This window comes from Telmatherina bonti, assembly GCF_933228915.1.
Source record: "Telmatherina bonti genome assembly, chromosome: 22".
NCBI lineage: Eukaryota > Metazoa > Chordata > Actinopteri > Atheriniformes > Telmatherinidae > Telmatherina > Telmatherina bonti.
Window position 1 is genome coordinate 29,988,331 of NC_136631.1, and position 27,639 is coordinate 30,015,969.

A 27,639-nucleotide genomic window follows, 5' to 3' on the forward strand; every position below is an offset into this window, starting at 1 on the left:
ATAAAAATCCATTATTAGTGCTTCCATACAGGAGCTCTCATGCTGGGCACCAGATTAATTAAGATCTGCTCTCCAGGTGTGAAGGAGGCCTGGGGTCTCCTGGCTGGGCCGATGGATTTCATGCGCAACTATATGCTGGAAATATTCACATCCATCTCGAAGTTTTCACTTCTACAAAAGCTTCTGATCATGAAATCTGCAGATCTTATGGATGCTTCACTGAACTCAAGGTCGTAGTACTCCTGCCATCCATCTGTAAGACGCTCCATCTCTGGATCTGTGTGCAGGTTCTGGTCCCTGAAACAATGAAGATACCCGGTCTGGCGACAGAAAGAACTGTCACCAGATCAGTTCACAGAAGTTTCTCTTGAAGTCTCAGGTTTTGGTTTTGATTCTGGTCCTGATCCTGGTCCATTGGTCTCATTTATAAAACATTTCGCAGGATCTATAAAAGTGTTCGTATGCACAGAAGCTGGAAATGACGTACGCCAAAAAGAATCCAGATTTCTAAAACAATGAACACTTTTACAAGCAATTTTGCCCTTATACATCACACTCAACTTTTGGTACGAGGTTAGTAGCGTTCCCAGCGTCCAGCGCTTATTAACTTGACGTTATCATTGTATTAGTCTGGAGAACCGCTGACTTTTTCTTTTTTTTTTTTTTAGGGTGTTTGTGCGCCCCCAAAAAGGTTGCACCCTGGGCGGTCGCCCACATTGCCCATAGCAAAGACCGTCCCTGACATCATTAACAGAATACTTTTTTTTTTTTTAACTTATCTTTCAGTTGCACCGTTCATTCACATAGATTACACAAATACAGGACACAGGGACCATGTAAGTACAAGGTTTTCCAAGTTTTCCAAAACTGTGTGTCATGCTTCCCAAAAATTGAGTTTTGGTCTGCATTAAACTCTCTGTAATCTCTCTACCAGGTTGTGTCTTTGTGTTGTTTGCTTTCACCTGGATTTAATTTTAAAAAGGTTTTTTGCAGGAGAACTCCCTCCAGATTGATACCCTGGTGGATTTAGGATGTATTTTCCAGATTCTGAGACAATCTTCATCTTAAATTTTTTCCTTTTCTTGTTCTCATTTTTTTAAAATGTATTTTTAGTCTATTTTTTTTAAAGTGTCTATTTTTTATTTATAATTGTGCCCCCATTATGCTTCTGATTTTATTTTCTTTGTCTGCTTTGATTTGTACCAGACCATTCAGTTCTCCAGAGGGGTCCATCCCGATTGCCTTCCTAAAATAGTTTTGAAGTTGCAGATATCTAAAGTATTTGTGCATCCAAATCATACTTTAAGTTTTTCTTGGAAACTCTCCAGCTGTTGATCTTTCAGTAAAACACATCATGGAGTAATTCCTTTGTTTTCACACCAATCAAATTCCTTATCATTGATATTTGGTTTAAAATGACTGTTGAATGTGATCCATTTTAATAGATGGGTGTAACGATTTGAGCAGCCTGAACCCACAAACACTCAGAACTGTCAAAAGTAAAGATTTTATTTGGAGTCCTGGTGCGCAAAAATCTACCAGCTTGCTTTTCTGTGAAGATGGAAAAAACAGGTGAGTGTTCTTGAAAAAAACAAGCTTAGGAGACGTTACTGCTGAATGGATATAATGTACCCCATGGAGTAGTTTCCGGAACAGGGAATAGGAAGACGTGATCCAAAATCCAAAATGCAGTAGACGTTCACAATTCCAAAACCAGAGAGACCTAATCAGCTGAAGCAGAGAACCAGACAGGGACAGACTGACTCAGAAACCAGGAGGGACAAAACAGGTCATTCACAGGTGATCAGGAAGATATTCAAAAGGCTTGATGCATGCAGGGGAAAAGCTCTGACAACCTCACAGTCAGAAGGCGGAAGGACTGCGGCTTAAAAAGGCAGAGGCACAGGTGCAGGAAATCTGCATCTAATCAAGGTGCCTTCAGGGAGGCTCTGAAAATCCTCTCCACCAAGATGCCATGACAATTGGTGTCTTTTTTTTTTCTTATATCTCTTAATTAATTTAAACCAAGTTCTCATTGTGAACATTGTGATTGGATTTACTTGGGTTCTTATCTTATTCTACATTCCTTCATCTCCTATAACATGCATAATCTCCATCTTTTGTTTCCATTTCCTTCCACTTAGCTGTATAATCTGGTTTACACCAGTCTACAGTTTATCTTAATTGCACTGCATCATAGTAATCTCTGAGCTATGGGAGCCCCATTCCTCCCATTCCTCCCATTCTCTCTTCCATCCTTTTGCAGCTGAAGAGTTCCCATTTTTATTCTTGGTCTTTTGTCTCCCCAAACAACCTTGATATTATTGTGTTTCAGCTCACAAATTGGGATTGTGGGACGTTTACAGATAAGGACTGGAATGGGTATAAGAGCCTCAGCAAAACATTCATTCTGATTACTTCTATTCTTAAAGTAAAATCATTAATATGATTAGCATTAATATGGACAATCTTTCTATAGCTCTTAATTTATGTTGTTGCACTTAACCATATAAAGTGTAGACAGTGTTTTGGTGACCCCCAAATATTCCATTTTCTTTATTTCCATCCAAAATTAAATGTTTCCTTTATCTCCTTTGGTGGATTGTAACTGAGTGATAATGTTTGTTTCTTACTGATGTATACTTTATACTCCAATAGCTGTCCCTATGGTTGTAAAAGTTTCATCAGTGCAGGGAGTGATTTCTGAGGTACACTGTGACATAAGAGTACTTTTTTTTTTTTGGTTCGACACTGTTCACTGCCACTCTTATGATTTTTTGGTCTTATCTGACTGCTTGTGCGAGAGACTCTATGAAGAAAGCAAATAGAGTTGGTGAAAGACAGCGTCCTTGCCTTGTTGAACTCTGAAGTCTAATTTTGTCTGTCAGACTTGATAGTCCGTTATGTGTTGTTTAAAATATAATAAATAAATGAGTCCACGGAAAAAGATAATTTATTCCTTTTTTTTTATTTTTGTCAATACCCTTTGTCTTTTAATTGAAGTATGCAGACTTTTACATTCAGTGACATTAACTAAATATTACTTCCATCCTCCATGTATTGCTATTCTTTAAAAGTACACTCCCCATATCTACCAACTCAACCTATTGAATAATAAACCAAAACAAAAGGCAACTTCAAGAAACGGGGTGAAAGGTCAATAATAATCAAAATCCCAATGGCTGGTTGGCAGGGGGAATCCCCATCTCTAAGAGGGCTCCTGCTGGGACATCGAGTTCCAACCAGTGGATTTACACAAGCCTAGAAAAGTCCAACTACTGGCAAAAAAAAAGATCTTTCTGGTCGGCTTAGAGTCATTTAAATGTTGAAGAAGTCTTCAACATTTGTGATGCTACCTGTGGTAAATGTTCATGTTTTCCTGCGAAACACCTAGAGCCTCTCTTTTGCATGGTGTGTGGCTTCACACCCTTTATCCTTTCTCTGGACTCGCTGCCAGTTTGCAGTGCCTCGGGTTGCTCCCTGTTCGGCTCGTGTGCCGTCATGTACCGGCAGGCCAGTGTGACTTTCCTGGTACATTTTCACTCCAGTGTATTCGTATCCTTGTCATCTTATTCCTTTTTCCTTAAGTACGTTTTTTATACTGTTGTATGACTTTGGTTTCTGGACGACTTCATCAGGATAGTTGTGATAACAGTAGACTTGCTTGTTCCATACCGTATCATACCATACCATTTTATTTCTAAAGTACCTTAAAGCCAACGAACAGCTGACCAAAGTGCACAGTAGCTGGCAAGCTACACAGTAACAGCAAGTCAATAAAAACAGAAAAGTTAAAAATACATACAAGGACACAGATGACAACTTATTCATGCCTAAATGCCTAAGAATAAAAATGAGTTTTAAGATGACTTTTAAAAGTCAACAGAAAGGGAGTTAGCCTGTCTAACCTGCGGGGGAAGACCGTTCCAGATCTTTGGAGCTTGAACAGAAATCTGTCTCCTCTGGATTTATACTGTCTTGGGGAAAGTTAAAAGCATCTGGTTGGCCGATCTAAGAGCATGTTGTGAAGACCATTAAGACACTCAAAAACAAATAAAGAATGTTAAAATAGATCCTAAAATGAACAGGAAGCCAGTGAAGAGATGCTAAAACCAGATATATGTGCTCATGTTTTCTTGTGCCAGTTAAAAATCATGCAGTGGCATTCTGTACCAGCTGCAGCCGAGAGAGTGCGTTTTGGCTGATTCAGAAGAAATCCGAGTTACAGCCACCCAGTCGCGAGGGAAGAAAAGCATGGATCACTGTCTCCGGATGGCGTCCCGATAAAAGGGGCTTAATTTTAGACAGCTGCCTCAACTGAAAAAAGCAGTACTTCACCACAGTGTGGACGTCCATTTTCATACCTAGATTTTTTATTCTAGCCTTGTCGTGTTGTGCCAGAAAGGACAGGTCTAAAAAGAGGGTTCAGCCAGGGGCAGCGGGATTAAAAAGCAGGACCTCTGTCTTTTTTCATTAAAATTGTGGGAGTTCAGGGCCATCCAACTTCTGATGTCACTTAGACAATTCAAAAGAGGCTGAAGTGAGTCTTTTTTTTTTTTAGGGGAAGTAGACCTGACAGTCATCAGCATACAGGTGAACCAGCACTCACATGCTTTCTAAAAATAGCATCAACTGGCAGAAAATACAGGGAGAGGAGGAGAGGGCCAAGACATGAGCCCTGTGGTACCCCCAAAGGAAGAGAGGCTGAGATCGATGTGAAGTCATCTATCATGACACTGAAGCTCCTGAATGTCATGGTCCACTGCATCAAAATCACAACAGTTTCCAGAATCCATTGCTCAAAATAGGTCATTAAAACTCTCAGAAGTGCCGATTCAGTGCTGTGGCTAATTTTAAACCCAGATTGAAACACCTCTGTAATATCATTTTCATCCAGGAAGGCCTGAATGTAAACTATTTTTTCCAAGATTTTTGACAATAAGGGCAAATTTGAAATCGGCCTAAAAATCGGACGAGGTAAGAGGGTCAAGGCCAGGTTTTTTCCACAAAGTTCGCACCACATCATGCTTAAAGTCATAGTACCATTGATAATATTATGTACAAGAGGGCCAACGGTTGAAATAATCTCCTTAAGAAGAAATTGGGGAACAATATCTAGAGGAGAGCCAGCTGGCAACAAGGATTTTTTTCTAATTTGGACACGGAGATAGGCTCAAAAGGGTAAAAAAAAAAAAAAAAACAGATAAGGGGACCAGAAAAAATGAATTGTAGGAAGGAGGAGAGACAGCTGCCTAGTCCTAGTGGTAACAACGTTATGCAGAAAAAAAATGAGAAACTCATCACATGATTCCCTGGAAGGTTCCAGTGGAGCAGGCTTGTGAGCATTAAGAGCTGTATTATTTGTGTGATATAAAACAAGGGGTATGTATGTGTTTGTAGCTAATTACATTAGAGAAATATTTTACATTTTTACATTCACAGTTCCTTGATAACAGTACCAGTCCTCTCTCAACATCATAAAAGAAACCGCCAGTTTGTCCTTTTTCCACTTTCACTTGTATCTCATACACTCCTGTCTAATGGCACAGGTACAATCCCTTATATCTGTGTCATACTTCTGTTTCTGGACTTCAGCAGGATAGTCTTGATCAAAGTAGACTTACTTGTTCCATGTTTGTATGTTTGTCTTCCATGCTTTTTCCAGGACCATATCCTTTGTCTCAAACTTGAGAAAGTTAACAATGATCAACACTGGCGTCACACTGTAGTTTGATCTTGGTGCGAGATATTCTGGTTTGTTTGTTATATACGGAGCTCCATATCTGAGCAATGAAATGCTTGAAATAACTCCAAGTATTGATGGGCACTAAATACTAATAGCTAAAAAAAACTAAAACAAAGGTGATGCAAATGGTGCATTACAATTGAACTCATGGACATGTTCTTGGACATGGCTTTTTAGAAATTGCATAAGTAAAGCCCAGACTTTTACTCAACAATCAACAAGTCCAAGCAGTGTAGAAGAACAGAAGATTATTTCCATTTTCCATTCTCCACTTCTTATCCGGGGTCAGGTTGAGGGGGCAGCAGCCTAAGCAGAGAAGCCCAGACTTCCCTCTCCCAAGCCATCTGCGGGGGGGATCCCGAGGCGTTCCCAGGCCAGCCAAGAGATATAATCCCTCCAGCGTGTCCTTGGTCTTCCCCGGGGTCTCCTCTCGGATGGACGTGCCCGCAACACCTCACCAGGGAGGTCCAGGAGGCATCCTGACCAGATGCCCGAGCCACCTCAACTGGCTCCTCTCGATGCGAAGGAGCAGCAGCTCTACTCTGATCTCCTCCTGGATGACCGAGCTCCTCACCCTATCTCTTAGGGAAAACCCAGCTATTCTGCGGAGGGAACTCATTTCTTGTTTTTTTTTGGTCACAACCCACAGCTCATGACCATAGGTGGGGGTAGGAACATAGATTGACTGGTAAATCAAGAGAACTGAAGATTAAAAACGAAAAAAGACAATCCGATGCGGGAGCGATTTGAGCGTGTTTTTTTGCTTGATACCTTGGAAGACACCTTTGCACTACTTTCTTTCTGCCGCACTGAATCCTGCTCTGTGATCCCTCAGAACCTCGTGAGCCATGGATTGGGAGCAGAGTGTTTCTGCAGCTTCATTTACAGACAGCAAGGAGAAGTCTGAGTGGGAAGGGAAGGTAGCGGAAACCTTGCCAAGCACCTCTGGAAGACATCATTTCTGGCACTACTTCAGTGACATGAGGAAGGAGGACAGAGAATTTAACCAGGAAGTGCAGGTCTCAGAGGTGCAGTGGGTTGACTGACAGTCTCTGGTTAGTGCCAATCAAGAGTGTTACCAGCTGAAACAGTCTAAATCAGTTTGAGATTGAAAGAGTAGATAAGATCCAGAAAGTTATTTAGCTGTTTTTTGCCAATGTGAATGTTAATGCCTCCCATGACAATTAGGGGTGTGCCATCCTCAGGAATGCCAGAGAGTAACGTGTCCAGTTCAGAGACAAACTCATCTATATTGGACATGTTTAGACCCATATAGTGCTCATGCTCTCATACCCAGGTAGATAAATTTCCATTCACTCAATCATACAAGTCCAGTGTGTTTAAACTAATTGTTTCAGTTTTTTCACACTCATAGCATAATCACTCTGTCCACAGTCCTCCATCCAGCCCATGTGACTGCATCCACAGAAGAGCTGTAGATCTCTGGGGAGCTTGTTCCAGGAGTCCTGCTGTCTGAGCCTCTGTTGGGTCTTTGAAAGGAAAGGGCAATCTTATAGGCCAAGGCAGAACTGTCCAGATGAGATCTATGCATTGGCAGAAGCACACACTAAATTTGTCATATGTGCGACAGTATATTGGAAGCAATTTAGGTCCGTTACCCAGACAGCTGTCACAGCTTGTGGGCAGTGCAAACGGCTTTTTGTCACATCTTATCTGGGTCACCTATCAAAAAATGTGCTGAGCTGACAGTTGTGGCAGGTTTGACTTACATTCGAGTCCTAATTAGTCCAGATTTGACATTTTTCATGTGTGTTCCAGAGTATATCTGGCCTTCTGAGGAAACAATGTGATATAGAACCAGAAGATTAGTTTGTCTGCTATCTGTTATAGAAGTGTATTTTTAAAATAATTATTGTGTGTTGTATGTTCTGCTTTCATAGAAAACATTTTGAATTGCAGAAAACTGCCACTCTTCCTCTTTTCTTCCTCTAATGGCCACTCTTGTGTTGCCTTGGACATGGAAGAGTAAACACATATTTGCTTGCAATGGGTTATTAGCAAAGCAAAACTATGCTGGCACTTGATGAGTCAAGTTTCCAGATGGCTGCAGTTGGTTTGAGATCAATGAGTAAAATGCAGATCCATTTAAGAAGGTCAGTCCTCTGTGAGCTTTCATGATTCTTCGAGAATGTATCAGCTTTGCCATTTAACATATTTTATTTAAATACTAGAATCAGTATATTTGATTCTTCTTAATCCTGAAACTGCTTCACAACTTTTGCGAGATCTGAATGGTTGTGTGTAACTCTATGATGGATCCTTTTAGGTGATCAACAAGTTTTCCAGTATTTATATTCCATCCAGGAGGTAGACAATCCAATCAGAGTTCGTATGGTAAGCCCACAATTATTTACACTGAACACCATTATTTATCACATCTTTATCCCCATCACTACTATGTTGCTAAGAGATCTCTATTTTCACCTGGACATGATGAAGAAGACACTTCGTATCAGACTTTCCACCAATCAGATAGCTTAAACTGACGGTAATGCCCAGTCAAAAGCAGCCAAAAATCAACAAATGAGCAGAAAAGTAGATAATAATGGTCCTCATTGGCTGGAATAAAGCCAAAGATAACCCTGACATGTTTCGGAGTGGACCATAAGGACAAATTCATTCTTAAGACGCCTCGAATTACAGGATCCTTCTATAGAACAATCTTATCTTATAAGTCTTCAGATAATCAGGTGTTTGCCATCTTTGGTCAGAAGGGGCAAAATCAGGACAAGAACAGCCTGATGAGCCTTGTGTGTACCCAGCCTGAGATGTGTTCCTACTCCAATACACAGCCCCTCTCTCAGCTCCACCTCTTTGCCCATATTTGTATTTTCCGGGTGAGACGACACGCATGCCTCTACCAAGATGGCGATGGTAGGAACCGCCCACCGAGCTCCAATTCAGCTCTTCAGAAATGTATGAGTGACGTCATGGAAGCTCCATCTCTCTTTATACAGTCAATGGTTGGTGGCATGTTACGTGTTACTGTAATGAATTACTGTGAGGACCCAGAAATTCAGCCACACACAAGGATCTGTAAACAATAACCAGTTTATTTGTGAACAAGGAGTGTGAGATGAGACTGAGCAGAGGATCAATCCAGGTGAATGAGCAGCTGTTAGAGTCCAGGCTCCAGAGACAGGGTGAGGATGGAGGCAGGAGGTACAGATTATGGCAAAGTACTAATCCAAGATGGAAGACAAGGCTCGGGATCCCGAGACAAAGCAAGGGTCTGTGACCAGAAAATCCAAGAAACTAGAGGTGTCCGTCGTGGGCAAGGCAAGGTGGGTAATCCTGGGACGTGAAGCAGTAGGTCGGCAACTGGAGACAATCCGTAGAATGCTGGAAAACAACTTAAATCTGCTGATAATCTGGCAGAGGGGACGAGATTGGAGAAAGTTTAAATAGGTTGAGACAAGAAAACCAGATGAACTGAATAAAACTGATGAGTGCCTGCAGATCAGGGAACAAACACGACAGTTACTGATAAAAAAGGCTCAGAAACATTAAAGCTGCTGTTCAACGTCAAGTCCTGTGTGTTATTCTGAGTTAGACTTTACACAGTTGTTTTAGAAACACACTTTTAATAAAAGATTAATTTTCACCTTTAATGGAATATCTGCAGGTGTAACTAGGTGAACAAACCAAATGTGAACACGAGTACCTGAATCTTTTCTGAGTTTAAAACCAACGTATGCAAACTTGAAAACTACTCAGAGGTCAGATGAATGAAATATTGAGTGTTCTTTTAGAAAGTAATGGACGAGGTGACCTCCCGACAGTAGAGCAGAATGACAGTCTGTCTTCTTATCAGCCTTTAAATCACAATCTGGACAGTATAAAATTACCTGTAGAGACTGAAACTCAGGCCTGGAAAGGTACCTTTTAAATTTCAGCAGGATGATGTCAAACTGATTATCTCATCTGTTCAAACAGCACAGATCCAGCATCCAGAGGCCGGACTGATATGTCCATCACCTGTTAATCACATTTTATTCATCATGCAACATAAAATACAACAGAAATGATCCAAAACTGTCAAGCAGCAATAAATTTGTATTGAAAAAAACTGAAAGAGGTTCATCAGCTGGGGTCATGAAGCGCCTTGATAGCGACTTGAGAGATGATGCTCTACGACATCGGCTAGCCAACATTCACAGTAAAATGGTGAAACTAAGACATTTTACTGTGTTCTGAATAAAAAAAAATTGGTTATGAACTTTGAAAAGAAAACAGTCGGTGACTCTTGCCTCTCCTGTTGCATCTGCAGGTAAAGGTGATGTGTTTGGAGATATCTTTTGGAAAGAAGCTACACTTGCTCATTCATGCGCTAACGTTCGAGCGCTAACTTACTGCGACCTCCATGTCATCAAGAGAGAGGCCTTGCTCAAAGTGTTGGAGTTTTACACAGCCTTCGCCAACTCCTTCGCCCGCAACCTCATCCTCACCTGTAACCTGCGCAAACGGGTAAGAAATCCCGTCTCTTCAACAGGGTTGGACAAAGAACAAGCGGGCAGAGTTTTAGTTGATGCCGGATTTTCAAGCTGTTTTATGTCCAGTCATCATTCATGTCTGTTGGACTAGAACTGATCTTCAGAGGAGCAGCTAGTTTCCTGAACAGCAGCCAGATGGGGAGGAAGTGTTGGCTAGCTAGCCTCTGTTGCCATAGAGATGCTGGAAGTTCAGAAAGCTTTGATGTTGCACATTAATAGATATAAACCTGTGGTTGCTGAGATCATATCAAGCTGATCCAAATTAATGCTGAATGTTTTGTCAGGTGCAGTCAGAAATGTAAATCACTATCAAAAGCTAATAATGTGTTCATCAAAAGATCTGAGTTAGATGCTATGCTAACTTCTTTTCAGCTGTTTTTCCTTCAGGTTTTTGCTTTTAGGGCACATTCATATCAGCCCTTTTGAACCGAATCTGAGTCCATTTGCTTGGAAAGTCCACTTTGTTTGGGGAGCTGTGAATGCACCAAACGCATTCTGACTCGGTTCATCTACAAATGCAGGTCTCGGTCCATTTTAAGCAGACCAAATACAGGAAGCGGACAACAAAAAAGTCACTTCCTGCATTTGATGTAGCAATGCATCGTCTCCTTGTTTTACTCGCAACAGTTTTCTTTTTCACGCAGGTCTTGTCTTCTCTTTTGCTAAATACTAGTGCAGCGCCACCTCTGGTGGGAATGGGGATAAATTATTGTAAAGGTTCACCGCGTTTGACCAAAGTGCAGTGTGAACACGATCACCATCTGCATGAATACACCCCCCTACAGCTGAGCCGAGTCCCCAATCGGACCGAGTCTAGCGGACTGTCCTGATGTGAATGCACCCTTAAAGACTTTTACCAGAGGAACTACACATTCCCATGAGTTTTATCTAAAGAGGTTGTAAAGCAGTAAAAGGAACCAAACTTTTTGCCTTTTTACTTTGCTGCTACTTCTATTCTGGTGGTAAAGTGGGTTATGTAGGACTTGTAGTATGCTTACATGATGCTACTCTGCCATTTTTCCTCGTTTGTGTACTTATCTTAAAGCTGGTTCTCATACATATTTTATGTGTAAATTTGTGTTCTAAAAACAATGAATCATACCAAGTAGGGATGCACCGATCGACTTTTGGAGTTCCATTCCGATACCAATATCTGAAATTTGAATATCTGCAGATACCGATATTTGCAGATACCAGATCTGTTTATGTGAACATGATTGTGACAATGGTTATTATTGCTGTTATAACTGTGTAAGATTTCATTAGGTTGTAATAAATTATCCATCACTTCTTAAGTTACCTCACTTACAATACAAATATAATAACATTACGGATCTAACAATTTCAACAAGTTTTATTTTGATTTGGCACATTTTACCTAAATACAACTATAAATGTGTGGTTTTGAAACAAAGATCTCGCTTTTAGTGTAACAAAAAATGGCACATTTTAACATTCAAGGCATTTGTTTCTTTTTAAAACATGTCTAAAGCATGTCATCAAACACATCTGCGTTAACTTCACTAATGTGTTATCAGGTATCGGTACACTTTTATTAATACCAAGTACAAGAACACACAGATGGTATTTAGCCGATACAGGTACTGATATCAGTATCGGTGCACCCCTAATACCTACAAAACCAACATCCAGTCCAGCCTTGTGACTTTCCTCCCTGTGGTTTGTTTATGTGTATCTTTTAAGGTAATGATTGTGATTTATTAATGGTCCAATGCCTTTAATGGCAGCTGCAGGAAGAATCTTGTATCTTTTAATAACAAATCTAACTTATTCTTCTAAATATCCCAGAGAGTTTCTCCAGATAATGATTCTGGTTTTAAGATCCACCGCCCTGGATGTGCGCTTGGCTTTGTGTTACTTGCCGCTTGTAAACTGAGCAGTGTAAACATGCTGCTGAATTTATGATTGTTGGATGAAAAAAAAAAGCTTGGATTATAAATATGTGGTATATTAGTCTGGTTTAAATTTCTAATTAGATGCTTCCAGTCCCTTTAATTTCTTTGCTGCTCACAGAAAGCCCTGATCACCTCTATATGTGCATTCAGAAGTATAGACAAAGTCTAAATAAGTTCACTTTTAAAGGTTATGGTGCATTTTAGGTTCATTCTGACATCATAGAAAAATCTAAAATTTCTCTAACTTACAATGAGTCAATGCATTTCCTGATGACTGCTTGATAAGCTCCTCCAAGGAGGTGACAGAGTTTATGTTCTTACCTCAACTTTATATAAAAACTTCTGGAGGGATTTTCATGTTTCTGAGAATGGGATTGGCCTTACTTTGATTCCATTAAATGTGATCTGGATCAACATCTGGATCCAGGAATGTTACGAAGGATTATTCCTCATTGCCATTTTCAGGATGTATGCATAAATAGTGAGAAAATTCAGGTTTTTCCAAAATATCAAAGATAGATTGGGATCCCGGCAACAGTCTGGATACCATCATTAAACACAGGAACAACTTATCACCGCCAGAGAACGCAGACAATTTAGCCAAGACACTACAGATTCATCATCAATGGATCTGGAATCTGATCGTGGATCCATATAAGATGAGTGTGATTTGTGAATGAATGTAGGACTAAAATATCAACTGGAAAGGAGCTGCTTGCTGGAGGTCTGACATCTCACTGGGGGTTTAATAGTTGAAGACTCTGTTATAGAAATTCAACCACACACAGGAGTAGTGTTACAAATAAGTTAGCTTTATTAGAACCAGGGGTGAGAGTCCGGTAGGACTCGACTGGTCCTGAAAGAGGAGGGAGGGAAGCTGAAAAGTCCAGAATCCAAGAGGTAAGGCCAGAGATCAGGCAATGGTCAGTATGACAGGTGTCCAGAGGCAAGGCGTGGGTAGAAATCCAGAAATCCAGAGACAAACAGGAGGTATCTGTTAAGGGCAGAAACTGGTTGGCAAACTTGAAGACAGTAAGCAAACGCAGGATTTCAAAAACATACGTAGCTGTGCTGATAATCTGGCAGAGAAGAAGAAAAAGAAGCGAGGTTCAGTAGTGTGGGGACCAAGTGGCAATTTGGGAAACCAAGGTGGAATGACCCAGGTGAACAGAATCCACCGATTACCCCGGGCAGAGCAGAGAACGTGAGACACACTACAGAACACACTACAACCCCCCCCCCCCAAATCGATGAAAAATCCAGCATCCATCTTGCATCCTACCTGACCTGTTAACTCCCCCCAGCCAGCAGATCTTATGATGACTATGGTTTTGTCTCTTTCTCTACTTGTGTTTTTTTTGCTGAATCAGCGAAGTTGCCTGTTTAAACCAGCCAGTTACTTATTTTACCATGAAGCGAAACGTCAGGTTGTGTCCCGGATGTAAAAGTTGTATAATGTTGGTTTCTAAGCCTCGGGATGCTGCTGGGCAGCAGCAGCTTGTCACAATGAGTGGTGGAAGTGTGGACCCAAATGCAGGACGGTAGGCAGGAATGCAGAATCTAGATGGTTTATCAAACAGTGGGAAAATAAGGGGTCTAAATACTGAAACACAGAACAAGAACCAGGTGAGATGGATGAAACTAACAAGACCAGGTGAATCTAATTAACAGGAGCAAAGGCTCAACAAGAAACAAGACACAAGTGAACTGAACCGGGAAAACTTCAAAATAAAGCAGGAAACCAAGAACTAAAGGGAGACATCACATCATGACACAGCTTCAGAAGGACATGATAGATGTCCCTGTCTCATCACACAAGTCCGGGACGAAGAGTCAGAAAGTTACATAATGTGTCTTTAAGGGTTCATATTCAATCTGGGTCTGGTTGAGGTGTCCCTTCCTGGTTCTGGTCCTGATGGAGGTGTCCCTTCCTGGTTCTGGTCCTGATGGAGGTGTCCCTTCCTGGTTCTGGTCCTGATGGAGGTGTCCCTTCCTGGTTCTGGTCCTGATGGAGGTTTTCCTTCCTGGTTCTGGCTCTGATGGAGGTGTCCCTTCCTGGTTCTGGTCCTGATGGAGGTTGTCTTTCCTGGTTCTGGTCCTGATGGAGGTGTCCCTTCCTGGTTCTGGTTCTGATGGAGGTTTTCCTTCCTGGTTCTGGTTCTGATGAAGTTTTCCTTCCTGGTTCTGGTCCTGATGGAGGTTTTCCTTCCTGGTTCTGGCTCTGATGGAGGTGTCCCTTCCTGGTTCTGGTCCTGATGGAGGTTGTCTTTCCTGGTTCTGGTCCTGATGGAGGTGTCCCTTCCTGGTTCTGGTCCTGATGGAGGTTTTCTTTACTGGTTCTGGTCCTAATGGAGGTTTTCTTTCCCGGTTCTGGTTCTGATGGAGGTTTTCTTTCCCGGTTCTGGTTCTGATGGAGGTTTTCTTTCCCAGTTCTCGTTCTGATGGAGGTTTTTTTCCCCAGTTCTGGTCCTGATGGAGGTTTTCCTTCCTGGTTCTGGTTCTGATGGAGGTTTTCCTTCCTGGTTCTGGTACTGGTGGAGGTTTTCTTTCCTGGTTTTGGTCCTGATGGAGGTTTTCTTTCCCGGTTCTGGTTCTGATGGAGGTTTTCTTTCCCGGTTCTGGTTCTGATGGAGGTTTTCTTTCCCGGTTCTCGTTCTGATGGAGGTTTTTTTTCCTGGTTCTGGTTCTGATGGAGGTTTTCCTTCCTGGTTCTGGTCCTGATGGAGGTGTCCCTTCCTGGTTCTGGTTCTGATGGAGGTTTTCTTTCCCGGTTCTGGTTCTGATGGAGGTTTTCTTTCCCGATTCTCGTTCCGATGGAGGTTTTTTTCCCCAGTTCTGGTTCTGATGGAGGTTTTCTTTCCCGGTTCTGGTTCTGATGGAGGTTTTCTTTCCCAGTTCTCGTTCTGATGGAGGTTTTTTTCCCCAGTTCTGGTCCTGATGGAGGTTTTCCTTCCTGGTTCTCGTTCTGATGGAGGTTTTCCTTCCTGGTTCTGGTCCTGGTGGAGGTTTTCTTTCCTGGTTCTGGTCCTGATGGAGGTGTCCCTTCCTGGTTCTGGTTCTGATGGAGGTTTTCCTTCCTGGTTCTGGTCCTGGTGAAGGTTTTCTTTCCTGGTTCTGGTCCTGATGGATGTGTCCCTTCCTGGTTCTGGTTTTGATGGAGGTTTTCCTTCCTGGTTCTGGTCCTGATGGAGGTTTTCTTTCCCGGTTCTGGTCTTGGTGGTGGTTTTCTTTCCTGGTTCTGGTTCTGATGGAGGTTTTTTTCCCGTTTCTGGTCCTGATGGAGGTTTTCTTTACTGGTTCTGGTCCTGATGGAGGTTTCCCTTCCTGGTTCTGGTCCTGATGGAGGTCTTCTTTCCTGGTTCGGGTCCTGATAGAGGTTTTCTTTCCCGGTTCTGGTCCTGATGGAGGTTTTCTTTCCTGGTTCTGGTCCTGATGGAGGTTGTCCTTCCTGGTTCTGGTCCTGATGGAGGTTTTCTTTCCAGGTTCTGGTCCTGATGGAGGTTTCCCTTCCTGGTTCTGGTCCTGATGGAGGTTTTCCTCCCTAGTTCTGGTCCTGATGGAGGTTTTCTTTCCAGGTTCTGGTCCTGATGGAGGTTTATTTTCCCGGTTCTGGTTCTGATGAGGTTTTCCTTCCTGGTTCTGGTCCTGGTGGAGGTTTTTTTTCCCCGGTTCTGGTCCTGATGGAGGTTTTCCTTCCTGGTTCTGGTTCTGATGAGGTTTTCCTTCCTGGTTCTGGTCCTGGTGGAGGTTTTTTTTCCCCGGTTCTGGTCCTGATGGAGGTTTTCCTTCCTGGTTCTGGTCCTGATGGAGGTTTTCCTTCCTGGTTCTGGTTCTGATGAGGTTTTCCTTCCTGGTTCTGGTCCTGATTGAGGTTTTCTTTCCAGGTTCTGGTCCTGATGGAGGTTTTCCTCCTTAGTTCTGGTTCTGATTGAGGTTTTATTCCCCGGTTCTGGTCCTGATGGAGGTTTTCCTCCTTAGTTCTGGTCCTGATGGAGGTTTTCCTCCTTAGTTCTGGTCCTGATGGAGGTTTTCTTTACTGGTTCTGGTCCTGATGGAGGTTGTCTTTCCTGGTTCTCGTTCTGATGGAGGTTTTCCTTCCTGGTTCTGGTCCTGGTGGAGGTTTTCTTTCCTGGTTCTGGTCCTGATGGAGGTGTCCCTTCCTGGTTCTGGTTCTGATGGAGGTTTTCCTTCCTGGTTCTGGTCCTGGTGAAGGTTTTCTTTCCTGGTTCTGGTCCTGATGGATGTGTCCCTTCCTGGTTCTGGTTTTGATGGAGGTTTTCCTTCCTGGTTCTGGTCCTGATGGAGGTTTTCTTTCCCGGTTCTGGTCCTGATGGAGGTTTTCTTTCCCGGTTCTGGTTCTGATGGAGGTTTTCTTTCCCAGTTCTCGTTCTGATGGAGGTTTTTTTCCCCAGTTCTGGTCCTGATGGAGGTTTTCCTTCCTGGTTCTGGTTCTGATGGAGGTTTTCCTTCCTGGTTCTGGTACTGGTGGAGGTTTTTTTCCCCAGTTCTGGTCCTGATGGAGGTTTTCCTTCCTGGTTCTGGTTCTGATGGAGGTTTTCCTTCCTGGTTCTGGTACTGGTGGAGGTTTTCTTTCCTGGTTTTGGTCCTGATGGAGGTTTTCTTTCCCGGTTCTGGTTCTGATGGAGGTTTTCTTTCCCGGTTCTGGTTCTGATGGAGGTTTTCTTTCCCGGTTCTCGTTCTGATGGAGGTTTTTTTTCCTGGTTCTGGTTCTGATGGAGGTTTTCCTTCCTGGTTCTGGTCCTGATGGAGGTGTCCCTTCCTGGTTCTGGTTCTGATGGAGGTTTTCTTTCCCGGTTCTGGTTCTGATGGAGGTTTTCTTTCCCGATTCTCGTTCCGATGGAGGTTTTTTTCCCCAGTTCTGGTTCTGATGGAGGTTTTCTTTCCCGGTTCTGGTTCTGATGGAGGTTTTCTTTCCCAGTTCTCGTTCTGATGGAGGTTTTTTTCCCCAGTTCTGGTCCTGATGGAGGTTTTCCTTCCTGGTTCTCGTTCTGATGGAGGTTTTCCTTCCTGGTTCTGGTCCTGGTGGAGGTTTTCTTTCCTGGTTCTGGTCCTGATGGAGGTGTCCCTTCCTGGTTCTGGTTCTGATGGAGGTTTTCCTTCCTGGTTCTGGTCCTGGTGAAGGTTTTCTTTCCTGGTTCTGGTCCTGATGGATGTGTCCCTTCCTGGTTCTGGTTTTGATGGAGGTTTTCCTTCCTGGTTCTGGTCCTGATGGAGGTTTTCTTTCCCGGTTCTGGTCTTGGTGGTGGTTTTCTTTCCTGGTTCTGGTTCTGATGGAGGTTTTTTTCCTGTTTCTGGTCCTGATGGAGGTTTTCTTTACTGGTTCTGGTCCTGATGGAGGTCTTCTTTCCTGGTTCGGGTCCTGATAGAGGTTTTCTTTCCCGGTTCTGGTCCTGATGGAGGTTTTCTTTCCTGGTTCTGGTCCTGATGGAGGTTGTCCTTCCTGGTTCTGGTCCTGATGGAGGTTTTCTTTCCAGGTTCTGGTCCTGATGGAGGTTTCCCTTCCTGGTTCTGGTCCTGATGGAGGTTTTCCTCCCTAGTTCTGGTCCTGATGGAGGTTTTCTTTCCAGGTTCTGGTCCTGATGGAGGTTTATTTTCCCGGTTCTGGTTCTGATGAGGTTTTCCTTCCTGGTTCTGGTCCTGGTGGAGGTTTTTTTTCCCCGGTTCTGGTCCTGATGGAGGTTTTCCTTCCTGGTTCTGGTTCTGATGAGGTTTTCCTTCCTGGTTCTGGTCCTGGTGGAGGTTTTTTTTCCCCGGTTCTGGTCCTGATGGAGGTTTTCCTTCCTGGTTCTGGTCCTGATGGAGGTTTTCCTTCCTGGTTCTGGTTCTGATGAGGTTTTCCTTCCTGGTTCTGGTCCTGATTGAGGTTTTCTTTCCAGGTTCTGGTCCTGATGGAGGTTTTCCTCCTTAGTTCTGGTTCTGATTGAGGTTTTATTCCCCGGTTCTGGTCCTGATGGAGGTTTTCCTCCTTAGTTCTGGTCCTGATGGAGGTTTTCCTCCTTAGTTCTGGTCCTGATGGAGGTTTTCTTTACTGGTTCTGGTCCTGATGGAGGTTGTCTTTCCTGGTTCTCGTTCTGATGGAGGTTTTTTTCCCCAGTTCTGGTCCTGATGGAGGTTTTCCTTCCTGGTTCTCGTTCTGATGGAGGTTTTCCTTCCTGGTTCTGGTCCTGGTGGAGGTTTTCTTTCCTGGTTCTGGTCCTGATGGAGGTGTCCCTTCCTGGTTCTGGTTCTGATGGAGGTTTTCCTTCCTGGTTCTGGTCCTGGTGAAGGTTTTCTTTCCTGGTTCTGGTCCTGATGGATGTGTCCCTTCCTGGTTCTGGTTTTGATGGAGGTTTTCCTTCCTGGTTCTGGTCCTGATGGAGGTTTTCTTTCCCGGTTCTGGTCCTGATGGAGGTTTTCTTTCCCGGTTCTAGTTCTGATGGAGGTTTTCTTTCCCGGTTCTGGTCTTGGTGGTGGTTTTCTTTCCTGGTTCTGGTTCTGATGGAGGTTTTTTTCCCGTTTCTGGTCCTGATGGAGGTTTTCTTTACTGGTTCTGGTCCTGATGGAGGTCTTCTTTCCTGGTTCGGGTCCTGATAGAGGTTTTCTTTCCCGGTTCTGGTCCTGATGGAGGTTTTCTTTCCTGGTTCTGGTCCTGATGGAGGTTGTCCTTCCTGGTTCTGGTCCTGATGGAGGTTTTCTTTCCAGGTTCTGGTCCTGATGGAGGTTTCCCTTCCTGGTTCTGGTCCTGATGGAGGTTTTCCTCCCTAGTTCTGGTCCTGATGGAGGTTTTCTTTCCAGGTTCTGGTCCTGATGGAGGTTTCCCTTCCTGGTTCTGGTCCTGATGGAGGTTTTCCTCCCTAGTTCTGGTCCTGATGGAGGTTTTCTTTCCTGGTTCTGGTCCTGATGGAGGTGTCCCTTGCTGGTTCTGGTTCTGATGGAGGTTTTCCTTCCTGGTTCTGGTCCTGGTGAAGGTTTTCTTTCCTGGTTCTGGTCCTGATGGATGTGTCCCTTCCTGGTTCTGGTTTTGATGGAGGTTTTCCTTCCTGGTTCTGGTCCTGATGGAGGTTTTCTTTCCCGGTTCTGGTCCTGATGGAGGTTTTCTTTCCCGGTTCTAGTTCTGATGGAGGTTTTCTTTCCCGGTTCTGGTCTTGGTGGTGGTTTTCTTCCCTGGTTCTGGTTCTGATGGAGGTTTTTTTCCCGTTTCTGGTCCTGATGGAGGTTTTCTTTACTGGTTCTGGTCCTGATGGAGGTCTTCTTTCCTGGTTCGGGTCCTGATAGAGGTTTTCTTTCCCGGTTCTGGTCCTGATGGAGGTTTTCTTTCCTGGTTCTGGTCCTGATGGAGGTTGTCCTTCCTGGTTCTGGTCCTGATGGAGGTTTTCTTTCCAGGTTCTGGTCCTGATGGAGGTTTCCCTTCCTGGTTCTGGTCCTGATGGAGGTTTTCCTCCCTAGTTCTGGTCCTGATGGAGGTTTTCTTTCCAGGTTCTGGTCCTGATGGAGGTTTATTTTCCCGGTTCTGGTTCTGATGAGGTTTTCCTTCCTGGTTCTGGTCCTGGTGGAGGTTTTTTTTCCCCGGTTCTGGTCCTGATGGAGGTTTTCCTTCCTGGTTCTGGTTCTGATGAGGTTTTCCTTCCTGGTTCTGGTCCTGGTGGAGGTTTTTTTTCCCCGGTTCTGGTCCTGATGGAGGTTTTCCTTCCTGGTTCTGGTCCTGATGGAGGTTTTCCTTCCTGGTTCTGGTTCTGATGAGGTTTTCCTTCCTGGTTCTGGTCCTGATTGAGGTTTTCTTTCCAGGTTCTGGTCCTGATGGAGGTTTTCCTCCTTAGTTCTGGTTCTGATTGAGGTTTTATTCCCCGGTTCTGGTCCTGATGGAGGTTTTCCTCCTTAGTTCTGGTCCTGATGGAGGTTTTCCTCCTTAGTTCTGGTCCTGATGGAGGTTTTCTTTACTGGTTCTGGTCCTGATGGAGGTTGTCTTTCCTGGTTCTCGTTCTGATGGAGGTTTTTTTCCCCAGTTCTGGTCCTGATGGAGGTTTTCCTTCCTGGTTCTCGTTCTGATGGAGGTTTTCCTTCCTGGTTCTGGTCCTGGTGGAGGTTTTCTTTCCTGGTTCTGGTCCTGATGGAGGTGTCCCTTCCTGGTTCTGGTTCTGATGGAGGTTTTCCTTCCTGGTTCTGGTCCTGGTGAAGGTTTTCTTTCCTGGTTCTGGTCCTGATGGATGTGTCCCTTCCTGGTTCTGGTTTTGATGGAGGTTTTCCTTCCTGGTTCTGGTCCTGATGGAGGTTTTCTTTCCCGGTTCTGGTCCTGATGGAGGTTTTCTTTCCCGGTTCTAGTTCTGATGGAGGTTTTCTTTCCCGGTTCTGGTCTTGGTGGTGGTTTTCTTTCCTGGTTCTGGTTCTGATGGAGGTTTTTTTCCCGTTTCTGGTCCTGATGGAGGTTTTCTTTACTGGTTCTGGTCCTGATGGAGGTTTTCCTTCCTGGTTCTGGTTCTGATGAGGTTTTCCTTCCTGGTTCTGGTCCTGATTGAGGTTTTCTTTCCAGGTTCTGGTCCTGATGGAGGTTTTCCTCCTTAGTTCTGGTTCTGATTGAGGTTTTATTCCCCGGTTCTGGTCCTGATGGAGGTTTTCCTCCTTAGTTCTGGTCCTGATGGAGGTTTTCCTCCTTAGTTCTGGTCCTGATGGAGGTTTTCTTTACTGGTTCTGGTCCTGATGGAGGTTGTCTTTCCTGGTTCTCGTTCTGATGGAGGTTTTTTTCCCCAGTTCTGGTCCTGATGGAGGTTTTCCTTCCTGGTTCTCGTTCTGATGGAGGTTTTCCTTCCTGGTTCTGGTCCTGGTGGAGGTTTTCTTTCCTGGTTCTGGTCCTGATGGAGGTGTCCCTTCCTGGTTCTGGTTCTGATGGAGGTTTTCCTTCCTGGTTCTGGTCCTGGTGAAGGTTTTCTTTCCTGGTTCTGGTCCTGATGGATGTGTCCCTTCCTGGTTCTGGTTTTGATGGAGGTTTTCCTTCCTGGTTCTGGTCCTGATGGAGGTTTTCTTTCCCGGTTCTGGTCCTGATGGAGGTTTTCTTTCCCGGTTCTAGTTCTGATGGAGGTTTTCTTTCCCGGTTCTGGTCTTGGTGGTGGTTTTCTTTCCTGGTTCTGGTTCTGATGGAGGTTTTTTTCCCGTTTCTGGTCCTGATGGAGGTTTTCTTTACTGGTTCTGGTCCTGATGGAGGTCTTCTTTCCTGGTTCGGGTCCTGATAGAGGTTTTCTTTCCCGGTTCTGGTCCTGATGGAGGTTTTCTTTCCTGGTTCTGGTCCTGATGGAGGTTGTCCTTCCTGGTTCTGGTCCTGATGGAGGTTTTCTTTCCAGGTTCTGGTCCTGATGGAGGTTTCCCTTCCTGGTTCTGGTCCTGATGGAGGTTTTCCTCCCTAGTTCTGGTCCTGATGGAGGTTTTCTTTCCAGGTTCTGGTCCTGATGGAGGTTTCCCTTCCTGGTTCTGGTCCTGATGGAGGTTTTCCTCCCTAGTTCTGGTCCTGATGGAGGTTTTCTTTCCTGGTTCTGGTCCTGATGGAGGTGTCCCTTGCTGGTTCTGGTTCTGATGGAGGTTTTCCTTCCTGGTTCTGGTCCTGGTGAATTTTTTCTTTCCTGGTTCTGGTCCTGATGGATGTGTCCCTTCCTGGTTCTGGTTTTGATGGAGGTTTTCCTTCCTGGTTCTGGTCCTGATGGAGGTTTTCTTTCCCGGTTCTGGTCCTGATGGAGGTTTTCTTTCCCGGTTCTAGTTCTGATGGAGGTTTTCTTTCCCGGTTCTGGTCTTGGTGGTGGTTTTCTTCCCTGGTTCTGGTTCTGATGGAGGTTTTTTTCCCGTTTCTGGTCCTGATGGAGGTTTTCTTTACTGGTTCTGGTCCTGATGGAGGTCTTCTTTCCTGGTTCGGGTCCTGATAGAGGTTTTCTTTCCCGGTTCTGGTCCTGATGGAGGTTTTCTTTCCTGGTTCTGGTCCTGATGGAGGTTGTCCTTCCTGGTTCTGGTCCTGATGGAGGTTTTCTTTCCAGGTTCTGGTCCTGATGGAGGTTTCCCTTCCTGGTTCTGGTCCTGATGGAGGTTTTCCTCCCTAGTTCTGGTCCTGATGGAGGTTTTCTTTCCAGGTTCTGGTCCTGATGGAGGTTGTCCTTCCTGGTTCTGGTCCTGATGGAGGTTTTCTTTCCAGGTTCTGGTCCTGATGGAGGTTTCCCTTCCTGGTTCTGGTCCTGATGGAGGTTTTCCTCCCTAGTTCTGGTCCTGATGGAGGTTTTCTTTCCCGGTTCTAGTTCTGATGGAGGTTTTCTTTCCCGGTTCTGGTCTTGGTGGTGGTTTTCTTTCCTGGTTCTGGTTCTGATGGAGGTTTTTTTCCCGTTTCTGGTCCTGATGGAGGTTTTCTTTACTGGTTCTGGTCCTGATGGAGGTCTTCTTTCCTGGTTCGGGTCCTGATAGAGGTTTTCTTTCCCGGTTCTGGTCCTGATGGAGGTTTTCTTTCCTGGTTCTGGTCCTGATGGAGGTTGTCCTTCCTGGTTCTGGTCCTGATGGAGGTTTTCTTTCCAGGTTCTGGTCCTGATGGAGGTTTCCCTTCCTGGTTCTGGTCCTGATGGAGGTTTTCCTCCCTAGTTCTGGTCCTGATGGAGGTTTTCTTTCCTGGTTCTGGTCCTGATGGAGGTGTCCCTTGCTGGTTCTGGTTCTGATGGAGGTTTTCCTTCCTGGTTCTGGTCCTGGTGAATTTTTTCTTTCCTGGTTCTGGTCCTGATGGATGTGTCCCTTCCTGGTTCTGGTTTTGATGGAGGTTTTCCTTCCTGGTTCTGGTCCTGATGGAGGTTTTCTTTCCCGGTTCTGGTCCTGATGGAGGTTTTCTTTCCCGGTTCTAGTTCTGATGGAGGTTTTCTTTCCCGGTTCTGGTCTTGGTGGTGGTTTTCTTCCCTGGTTCTGGTTCTGATGGAGGTTTTTTTCCCGTTTCTGGTCCTGATGGAGGTTTTCTTTACTGGTTCTGGTCCTGATGGAGGTCTTCTTTCCTGGTTCGGGTCCTGATAGAGGTTTTCTTTCCCGGTTCTGGTCCTGATGGAGGTTTTCTTTCCTGGTTCTGGTCCTGATGGAGGTTGTCCTTCCTGGTTCTGGTCCTGATGGAGGTTTTCTTTCCAGGTTCTGGTCCTGATGGAGGTTTCCCTTCCTGGTTCTGGTCCTGATGGAGGTTTTCCTCCCTAGTTCTGGTCCTGATGGAGGTTTTCTTTCCAGGTTCTGGTCCTGATGGAGGTTTCCCTTCCTGGTTCTGGTCCTGATGGAGGTTTTCCTCCCTAGTTCTGGTCCTGATGGAGGTTTTCTTTCCTGGTTCTGGTCCTGATGGAGGTGTCCCTTGCTGGTTCTGGTTCTGATGGAGGTTTTCCTTCCTGGTTCTGGTCCTGGTGAATTTTTTCTTTCCTGGTTCTGGTCCTGATGGATGTGTCCCTTCCTGGTTCTGGTTTTGATGGAGGTTTTCCTTCCTGGTTCTGGTCCTGATGGAGGTTTTCTTTCCCGGTTCTGGTCCTGATGGAGGTTTTCTTTCCCGGTTCTAGTTCTGATGGAGGTTTTCTTTCCCGGTTCTGGTCTTGGTGGTGGTTTTCTTCCCTGGTTCTGGTTCTGATGGAGGTTTTTTTCCCGTTTCTGGTCCTGATGGAGGTTTTCTTTACTGGTTCTGGTCCTGATGGAGGTCTTCTTTCCTGGTTCGGGTCCTGATAGAGGTTTTCTTTCCCGGTTCTGGTCCTGATGGAGGTTTTCTTTCCTGGTTCTGGTCCTGATGGAGGTTGTCCTTCCTGGTTCTGGTCTTGATGGAGGTTTTCTTTCCAGGTTCTGGTCCTGATGGAGGTTTCCCTTCCTGGTTCTGGTCCTGATGGAGGTTTTCCTCCCTAGTTCTGGTCCTGATGGAGGTTTTCTTTCCAGGTTCTGGTCCTGATGGAGGTTTATTTTCCCGGTTCTGGTTCTGATGAGGTTTTCCTTCCTGGTTCTGGTCCTGGTGGAGGTTTTTTTTCCCCGGTTCTGGTCCTGATGGAGGTTTTCCTTCCTGGTTCTGGTTCTGATGAGGTTTTCCTTCCTGGTTCTGGTCCTGGTGGAGGTTTTTTTTCCCCGGTTCTGGTCCTGATGGAGGTTTTCCTTCCTGGTTCTGGTCCTGATGGAGGTTTTCCTTCCTGGTTCTGGTTCTGATGAGGTTTTCCTTCCTGGTTCTGGTCCTGATTGAGGTTTTCTTTCCAGGTTCTGGTCCTGATGGAGGTTTTCCTCCTTAGTTCTGGTTCTGATTGAGGTTTTATTCCCCGGTTCTGGTCCTGATGGAGGTTTTCCTCCTTAGTTCTGGTCCTGATGGAGGTTTTCCTCCTTAGTTCTGGTCCTGATGGAGGTTTTCTTTACTGGTTCTGGTCCTGATGGAGGTTGTCTTTCCTGGTTCTCGTTCTGATGGAGGTTTTTTTCCCCAGTTCTGGTCCTGATGGAGGTTTTCCTTCCTGGTTCTCGTTCTGATGGAGGTTTTCCTTCCTGGTTCTGGTCCTGGTGGAGGTTTTCTTTCCTGGTTCTGGTCCTGATGGAGGTGTCCCTTCCTGGTTCTGGTTCTGATGGAGGTTTTCCTTCCTGGTTCTGGTCCTGGTGAAGGTTTTCTTTCCTGGTTCTGGTCCTGATGGATGTGTCCCTTCCTGGTTCTGGTTTTGATGGAGGTTTTCCTTCCTGGTTCTGGTCCTGATGGAGGTTTTCTTTCCCGGTTCTGGTCCTGATGGAGGTTTTCTTTCCCGGTTCTAGTTCTGATGGAGGTTTTCTTTCCCGGTTCTGGTCTTGGTGGTGGTTTTCTTTCCTGGTTCTGGTTCTGATGGAGGTTTTTTTCCCGTTTCTGGTCCTGATGGAGGTTTTCTTTACTGGTTCTGGTCCTGATGGAGGTCTTCTTTCCTGGTTCGGGTCCTGATAGAGGTTTTCTTTCCCGGTTCTGGTCCTTATGGAGGTTTTCTTTCCTGGTTCTGGTCCTGATGGAGGTTGTCCTTCCTGGTTCTGGTCCTGATGGAGGTTTTCTTTCCAGGTTCTGGTCCTGATGGAGGTTTCCCTTCCTGGTTCTGGTCCTGATGGAGGTTTTCCTCCCTAGTTCTGGTCCTGATGGAGGTTTTCTTTCCAGGTTCTGGTCCTGATGGAGGTTTCCCTTCCTGGTTCTGGTCCTGATGGAGGTTTTCCTCCCTAGTTCTGGTCCTGATGGAGGTTTTCTTTCCTGGTTCTGGTCCTGATGGAGGTGTCCCTTGCTGGTTCTGGTTCTGATGGAGGTTTTCCTTCCTGGTTCTGGTCCTGGTGAAGGTTTTCTTTCCTGGTTCTGGTCCTGATGGATGTGTCCCTTCCTGGTTCTGGTTTTGATGGAGGTTTTCCTTCCTGGTTCTGGTCCTGATGGAGGTTTTCTTTCCCGGTTCTGGTCCTGATGGAGGTTTTCTTTCCCGGTTCTAGTTCTGATGGAGGTTTTCTTTCCCGGTTCTGGTCTTGGTGGTGGTTTTCTTTCCTGGTTCTGGTTCTGATGGAGGTTTTTTTCCCGTTTCTGGTCCTGATGGAGGTTTTCTTTACTGGTTCTGGTCCTGATGGAGGTCTTCTTTCCTGGTTCGGGTCCTGATAGAGGTTTTCTTTCCCGGTTCTGGACCTGATGGAGGTTTTCTTTCCTGGTTCTGGTCCTGATGGAGGTTGTCCTTCCTGGTTCTGGTCCTGATGGAGGTTTTCTTTCCAGGTTCTGGTCCTGATGGAGGTTTCCCTTCCTGGTTCTGGTCCTGATGGAGGTTTTCTTTCCAGGTTCTGGTCCTGATGGAGGTTTATTTTCCCGGTTCTGGTTCTGATGAGGTTTTCCTTCCTGGTTCTGGTCCTGGTGGAGGTTTTTTTTCCCCGGTTCTGGTCCTGATGGAGGTTTTCCTTCCTGGTTCTGGTTCGGATGAGGTTTTCCTACCTTGTTCTGGTCCTGGTGGAGGTTTTTTTTCCCCGGTTCTGGTCCTGATGGAGGTTTTCTTTCCTGGTTCTGGTCCTGATGGAGGTTTTCCTTCCTGGTTCTGGTTCTGATGAGGTTTTCCTTCCTGGTTCTGGTCCTGATTGAGGTTTTCTTTCCAGGTTCTGGTCCTGATGGAGGTTTTCCTCCTTAGTTCTGGTTCTGATTGAGGTTTTATTCCCAGGTTCTGGTCCTGATGGAGGTTTTCCTCCTTAGTTCTGGTCCTGATGGAGGTTTTCCTCCTTAGTTCTGGTCCTGATGGAGGTTTTCTTTACTGGTTCTGGTCCTGATGGAGGTTGTCTTTCCTGGTTCTGGTCCTGATGGAGGTTTTATTCCCCGGTTCTGGTCCTGATGGAGGTTTTCCTCCCTAGTTCTGGTCCTGATGGAGGTTTTCCTCCTTAGTTCTGGTCCTGATGGAGGTTTTCTTTACTGGTTCTGGTCCTGATGGAGGTTTTCCTCTCTAGTTCTGGTCCTGATGGAGGTTTTCCTTCCAGGTTCTGGTCCTAATGGAGGTTTTCTTTCCTGGTTCTGGTCCTGGTGGAGGTTTTCTTTCCCGGTTCTGGTTCTGATGGAGGTTTTCTTTCCCGGTTCTGGTTCTGATGGAGGTTTTCTTTCCCGGTTCTCGTTCTGATGGAGGTTTTTTTCCCCAGTTCTGGTCCTGATGGAGGTTTCCCTTCCTGGTTCTGGTTCTGATGGAGGTTTTCCTTCCTGGTTCTTGTCCTGGTGGAGGTTTTCTTTCCTGGTTCTGGTCCTGATGGAGGTGTCCCTTCCATGTTCTGGTTCTGATGGAGGTTTTCCTTCCTGGTTCTGGTCGTGATGGAGGTTTTATTCCCCGGTTCTGGTCCTGATGGAGGTTTTCTTTCCCGGTTCTGGTCCTGATGGAGGTTTTCTTTCCCGGTTCTAGTTCTGATGGGGGTTTTCTTTCCCGGTTCTGGTTTTGGTGGAGGTTTTCTTTCCCGGTTCTGGTCCTGATGGAGGTTTTCGTTCCCGGTTCTAGTTCTGATGGAGGTTTTCTTTCCCGGTTCTGGTTTTGGTGGAGGTTTTCTTTCCTGGTTCTGGTTCTGATGGAGGGTTTTTTCCCGTTTGTGGTCCTGATGGAGGTTTTCTTTACTGGTTCTGGTCCTGATAGAGGTTTTCTTTCCCGGTTCTGGTCCTGATAGAGGTTTTCTTTCCTGGTTCTGGTCCTGATGGAGGTGTCCCTTCCTGGTTCTGGTCCTGATGGAGGTTGTCTTTCCTGGTTCTGGTCCTGATGGAGGTGTCCCTTCCTGGTTCTGGCCCTGATTGAGGTTTTCTTTCCAGGTTCTGGTCCTGATTGAGGTTTTCCTCCCTAGTTCTGGTCCTGATGGAGGTTTTCTTTACTGGTTCTGGTTCCTAATGGAGGTTTTCTTTCCAGGTTCTGGTCCTGGTGGAGGTTTTCTTTCCCGGTTCTGGTTCTGATGGAGGTTTTCTTTCCCGGTTCTGGTTCTGATGGAGGTTTTCTTTCCCGGTTCTGGTCCTGATGGAGGTTTTCTTTACTGG

The 27,639-nt window shown here is 45.2% G+C and overlaps 1 protein-coding gene across 1 annotated transcript in view; it reads left to right on the forward strand.

Moving 5' to 3' along the window:
• kcnh5b (potassium voltage-gated channel, subfamily H (eag-related), member 5b) overlaps window positions 1-27,639 on the forward strand; it is a gene marked incomplete at both ends in the record, with an annotated part of 155,339 nt that overhangs the window by 101,916 nt on the left and 25,784 nt on the right. The window contains one exon of the mRNA XM_079262133.1: window positions 10,038-10,234. Within this exon, the coding sequence (XP_079118259.1) occupies window positions 10,038-10,234 (197 nt within the window). The remainder of the gene's footprint in view (window positions 1-10,037; window positions 10,235-27,639) is intronic.